At 31.2% G+C, this 6,420-nt stretch overlaps 1 protein-coding gene across 1 annotated transcript; it reads right to left on the bottom strand.

Moving 5' to 3' along the window:
* Window positions 1-2,429: 2,429 nt before the first annotated feature.
* On the bottom strand, window positions 2,430-5,411 carry LOC102603719 (ATP-citrate synthase alpha chain protein 2-like). Its single transcript, XM_006367348.2, has 12 exons — window positions 5,376-5,411; window positions 5,084-5,260; window positions 4,814-4,975; window positions 4,618-4,698; window positions 4,335-4,386; window positions 4,145-4,259; window positions 3,958-4,039; window positions 3,476-3,571; window positions 3,266-3,367; window positions 3,002-3,118; window positions 2,804-2,920; window positions 2,430-2,673 (listed from the first exon to the last, which is right to left on the bottom strand). Exons 1-12 carry the CDS (start codon window positions 5,409-5,411, stop codon window positions 2,602-2,604), a joined length of 1,209 nt encoding a protein of 402 aa, XP_006367410.1. The 3' UTR covers window positions 2,430-2,601.
* Between the last annotated feature and the right edge of the window lie 1,009 nt (window positions 5,412-6,420).

The raw sequence follows: 6,420 nt of genomic DNA, 5'->3' as shown, positions 1-6,420 counted from the left end.
ACACATTATCAAGCCATTTCTACAAACAGAGAACAAAATCTGAGAAACACTTATGAGTTTGGAGGAATGAGGAATCGAGTTACGAGCAAATACAGTTATATGATTTGAGATATTAGAAAGTACCGGCTGGTTCTTGGCGGCTCCAGCATTCAATTTTCCGGTGTGATTATTCTCCAACCCCGGTGAATTCGCCGCCATTGCTTGCCTCTTCGCCGCCGCACTCGAAACAGAAGAAGAGGATCGTCGTTATTTTCTCCTTCAAAGAATTTTTCGTCACCCTGTTCTTCAAGAAAACGAAGAAGAAGAAGAATGTGAAGTCTCTATTTTTTGACTATTACCAAGTTGAATTTGCTGTAATAAAGACAATGAAAACAGAAAATGGAATTTTTTTTTGGAAAAAAAATGTATTCTCTTATTATACTAGACAAGTTAGCCCGTGCCAGCACCGACCCAAGTTTAACATATCTCTGTTCGTAATATAGTTTGAACTGATAATTTATTTTAGAAAAAGAGTTTCAAGAAAAAAAATATGAAACTTTTAAAAAAATAAATTATACTACATATTTATGTGGTTATAAATCATTTTATTAAATTTAAAATAATTATTTTAAAATTAATTTTATTACTAAAAATAAAAATGTGTCATTTTTTTGAAACCGATTAAAAAAGAAAAGTGAGTCATAAATTGGAACAAAGGGAGTATTTTAATATGTTTTCGTGATTTTTGTTCACCTGACAATTTTATATGTTATTCAACTGAAATGAAACTAGTTTTATTAAAATACTAGTTTAATTAGTTAAAATGAGAAACTAATTTGATATGTCATTTTCAATTGGACGACATTAAAAAATTATGAAATTTCCTATTATCTAATTTATATTTGAATGTTTCTAATAAATTAATAATTATAATCATAAAAAATTATTTACGAGAAAAATATGAAGATATGTGATTTATTAATTTAGCACATTAGAATATTATGACGTCTTTTTTAGGAAGTACAGTTTGCTCATTTGGTAATGTTAAAGAATTGAGTAATTATTTTTTTTATGATTTTCACAAATTAGGAAGTTTTTACATTTATAAAAATAAATATAATTTAAGAAAATTAAAGTGTATTACTATATTATATAAGAGGCCAATGGGCCCCATATATGTTACTTTTTTTGTTTCAAATTATATGATACATATAGAGTTTGAGGAGTTATTCAGATATTTATATGATTTTTAAATATTTTAAATTGTTCGTTATTATGATTTATAGTATTTTTTATATTATTTTTAATATTTTAAGTTGTTCACTTTGTCCAAATTTATATGACACAGAGAGAATTTTAAAATATTAATCCATTTTTAAAAAAAATGTCTTTTAAGTATTTTAAGTTGTCAATATTGTAATTCATAGTACACTTTACGTAATTTTCAAATAATATATGTTGGAGTACTTCATTTGTCTCAATTTTCATGGCATTGATCGAATTTAAGAGTCAACTGAACATTTTATGTGTCATTCATATTTTCTAAGTTGTTAATCATTGTGATTTAAAGTAATTTTGACGTCATTTTCAAATAATGTATATTATTTCTTTTGTCCTATTTTATGTGGTATCGATAAAATTTAGAATCAATCAAAAATGTTTATTTAATATTTTTAATTGTTAATTATTATAATTTATGATATTATTTTATATAATTTTCAAATATATAACAGACTAAAAACAAATAACAAAATAGTCACACTAATAAAACATATGAACCAATCAAAATAATATGATTATATTATTCGTATGAAAATGAGAAAATGTCCATAGAATACAACTGTAATTGCATTCTTTAACCACGGCAGACCCTTATGTCAGATCCGTCAGTTTTGTTTGTTCAAAGTAAATGCACATAAACTACACAATTTAGTATTTTTAAAGATATTTTAAAAGGGTTAATTTTGTAATTTTATCCATATCACATAAATTAGGATAAAGTGACCAGCAATGTAAGTTATTTGAAAGTTACATAAAAATATTATAAATCACAATAATTAATAACTTAAAACATTTCTTTAAAAAAAAGGCAAATTTGAATGACTCTTCAAATTTCATTTGTCACATAAATTGAGACAACAAAAATAACATATATTGGGTCCATTTTAATTTATTTGTCTTATTTTTTATTATTTTTTTATATTTAAAAATTACGTAAAAATACTATAAATCATGATAATTGACAACATAAAATATTTCAAAAATATTGTATGTGGGTAGTCTTATTATGCCTTAAATAGCGTCAAAGAAAGTACAGGTTTGTGATAAAAAAAACTTATTCCTTTATCCACGCAAACAATCGCTTCAAAAACTCGATTATTAGCCCCAAAACATACCATTTATATTATATGCACGGGCCACATTATCTAGTAATATAATATGCCACAAAATACTTTCAGTAGCTGTATATGTAGAGATTATTATTAGAGCCCATTTGCTAGTGTAAAATGTCTCAAGTACAAAGCACTCTCTTTTACATCAGACACAAACAACATTATGCTAACACAAAGCTAAAAAGTAAACCAAAACAATTTAAGCTTGGAGAATGCAGAGTTGGTTGCTTTATGCAGCTGCAGTGATGCACTCAATAGCCTGTTTGCAGATGCCAGTCATGGTTTCCTCAGGTCCATATACCTACAATAATAAATTAAGAGACGGGGAAAATATTACAACGATACTTAAGTTGTGATGTCAAAATTGCTTGAGGCTATTGAAACAGGAAAAATGGTTTTAGACTAGTTATTGCTGGATACCAAATTCATACCTCAATTGGGATGCCGATTTCCTCCCCAAGAGACCGCATTTTTGCGAGACCCTTTTGGTAGTTTGGACCACCTCTTCTGACATATATGTGCATTCTTGCAGCTTTAAGCTTGGATTCCTGTTACAAGAACTCTGAGTTAGGTGTCCAAGTTACTACAAGTCATATTGAAGATGGCTATGATTTGTGATGGTTTCGTACCTTCTCCTTCAGAGCTCGAATTATACCACTACATGTAGCAGCAACATCAGTAAAGTTGGCTATTCCCCCACCTATCACAAGGGCTCTCTTACGGCCATCAGGATCTGCGGTTGCACACTGCATAATTGGCAACGAAATGAGTATCTTTCTCCTAATAAAAATGTTCTTTTCATTCTCTAGACAAATAAACCAAGAATATGCCATAGCATGTTCACTATGATGGTATATCCTATATATTAAGTTAACCGAATACTTTATGCTTACATCAATTACAATTCTGGCATACTGCAAGACCTCTTCTTCATTTGGAGCACCGCTGTATTCGGCATAATTCCCGAGCTCAGAAGCATATCCAAGATCACCGACCTGAAGGTAACCCAACATGGCAATTAGAGCAATGCAACAACAGAAGGGTAGTCAAAGTAACCAGCTACATAGGGCATGGCATAAGTTTCGCAAAGGATAGAAACATACAGTATCTGCATAGATGACACTGGCACCTCCACCAGCAACCATCGTCCAAATACGTCCCTTGGGGTTCAAGACCGTGAACTTCAAAGACGCACTTGTCTGCAATAGAAAAATGAATGATCAATTGTTCATAGAACCATCTGCTACCTCAACTGACACAGTTTAGACAAGAAACACTTCGCAGCGCACTGTAATGCTCAATATTTCATGCCCAAGAAACATGCAGTAGACATCTTATATTAAAAGAATCAGCTTTCTCCTCTTCTTGAATTTGTATTACTTGAAAAGGTTTTCTAAATTTTGATGGACGAATAAATAGCAGCTGTTTGTTTCCTTGCTCATCTCTTACAATTCCCAAAAGAGGGACTATTAAGACCGGGTAGATACATCTTTTTCTACTTCCGGGGAGTGGGAGAGGGTTGGCAATTCCAAGTCTTTCATCCCTCATGCTTTTCTTAATTAAATGCCAAAGTGTCAAGAAATACCTTTTCATCTAGCCCATGAATAAAGCTCTCCGTAGCACTCATCACTCTTCCAAATGGCAATGGAAATTCAACATTTCCCCACCTGCAGAACAAATGATATATTATTATACTGATGATGCATGCATACCATACTCAAATATATCTGGAAAGCAGTAGACGGCTAAATGCCAGTGTTCCAAGAGATTACTTTTTGAAGTTCTTAAAAGCAGCAGTGTCATCAAGCTCTCCCCTCATATCCAGTGGATAAGGCTTTCCTTCGACCAATGTGAAAGGATTCATCTCCAGGAAAGTAAAGTCCAGATCTGATCGAAAGAATATTCAAAGACTCAGGCAAATCCAATGGCTATTAATGATGTGATAATGAAATTTGGACATACCTTGAAACAAAGTATAAACCACTTTGAGGAACTCCTCAATTACACCTTTAATCTGTACAACACAAGTGAATTTCGCATCGATATCAGTGGTTTCAGATTACATTGCAGAAACTAATATGACATATAAACTCGGAATATACAGCCTTTTCTTATTTTCCCTTTTGCCTTTTACTTTTTGAAGAAGAAAATCATTACTCAATGCTCCATTTTGACAATGAATTTTCAAATATAGGTGGCAACAAGGATCAAATTTTCCTAATTTGTGGTTTTCTCAAACATTTACCTCCAGTGGTAGAGTAGCAACAAGTGGTGCACAAATCTCTGATGTAAAAGATGTCCCCGTTGGCACAAAGATTGTCTTAACCTGGATTTAACACGGTAGAATGTCGAATCAATATACATGCTTAAAATACTGAACTTATTAAAAAATAACATGTTTTCTGTTGACTTGTAACAAAATATAGGCACATTTCAAGTACCTTGTCCCAGTTCTCTTCAATATCTATTCCTCCACATTCAGAAAAGCTAACACTACAACCAAGTCTCTCCGAAACAATATTAAGGTAAAACTCCTCATTGTGGGGTACAAATGGTTCAACGATGAAGGTTGTGATAGGCCCTTTGCATCCACTCATCTCAACCTGTTAATGTGAAAATGCATTCTAATAGTATAAATAATGTGTTTCTGGATAAAGTATGTATTGTGTTCTCCTTATAACAATATCACCACAAAGAATATTTTCAATCACCTCTTTACCTAACCGTTCCTTCACAAAAGAAGCAACTTGAGCCAGATCAAAATTCAAGGCAACTAGCCCGCTTTTTCCACGCTTCCCAAATAACATATCAGGCTTTACCACCAATTGTGTTGAAGAAAGCCATGGCTCTTTCTCTACAAGCTCATTCAAATCAGTTGACTCTGTAATCTAAGACATCGAAAGAAAAAATACCATCATCATATTGCACAGAGGAATAAATTTCCGCATTCTTATATTCTCTCAAATAAATCATCTAATGCAATCTATAATTGTCACAAGAAACATGAAAGATTGTTTTCTCTAGTCCTTCAACCTCCATCATCCACAAATGAATTTAGGCCAGTGTTGTATGGCGTCTGGACCACATAATAAACTCATTTAGCTCATTTGCTTTGAGAGCACTGAATACTAGAAAAAGGATACACAATGAAAGACTTCAAGAAGATACACACTCAAATTCAATAAAGGAGCAAGAACTTTTATTAAGGAGTTTCAAAATATAAAGAAGTAAATTCACGAAGAAGCCAAGGAATGTCAATATGTAATATATATATATACATAAAAAGAATACTTTTATCTAACTACACATTGTAATTTTCCCACCCCTCAACAACATGTGCCTTCACCACTGTACACACTGGTTCATATGCAGTGATTAAGCAAGATCCATTTCCTACTATTCTTCAGTTTAGTAAGTAACCAACAATCAACATACTGTACCATCAACCAGATCTGTTTTACTAGAATCAGCAATATATGATGAATGCTCCAAAGTTACAACTACTAGACGGCAACTCGAATAATTTCAATTTGCCATCCTACATTTCAAATACAGTTGGCCTAATTTTAATAAATGGAACCTAAAACTATCCTGCATTCAGTTACCAGAAAAAGTGGAGTAATATATATTAAGTATTTAAAAATTACGTACAACCATATTGCTTTCTGTAGGCTTCGAATTATCGTGGTCATTTTTTAGGCTAATACAAGTTTTGTACATTTTCTATTTTTTTTTTAACATTATAAATCGCAATAATTAATAATTTAAAATATATTAAAATAAAAAAGTATTATAAATAATAATAATTAACAACTTAAAATATCTGAAAGACATTTTAAAAGGGTTAATTTTGTAATTTTATTCATATCACATAAATTAGGACAAAGTGACCAGTAATGTAGGTTATTTGAAAGTTACATAAAAATATTATAAATCACAATAATTAATAACTTAAAATATTTTTAAAAAAAATTTAAAATTTGGATGACTCTCCATATTTTATTTGTGTGACATAAATTGAGACAACAAAAATAACATATATTGGGTC

The sequence above is a fragment of the Solanum tuberosum genome, unplaced genomic scaffold (assembly GCF_000226075.1).
Source record: "Solanum tuberosum cultivar DM 1-3 516 R44 unplaced genomic scaffold, SolTub_3.0 scf00761, whole genome shotgun sequence".
NCBI classification, from domain to species: domain Eukaryota; kingdom Viridiplantae; phylum Streptophyta; class Magnoliopsida; order Solanales; family Solanaceae; genus Solanum; species Solanum tuberosum.
The sequence above is the reverse complement of the archived record's forward strand: the minus strand, read 5'-3'. Positions and strand labels throughout refer to the sequence as shown.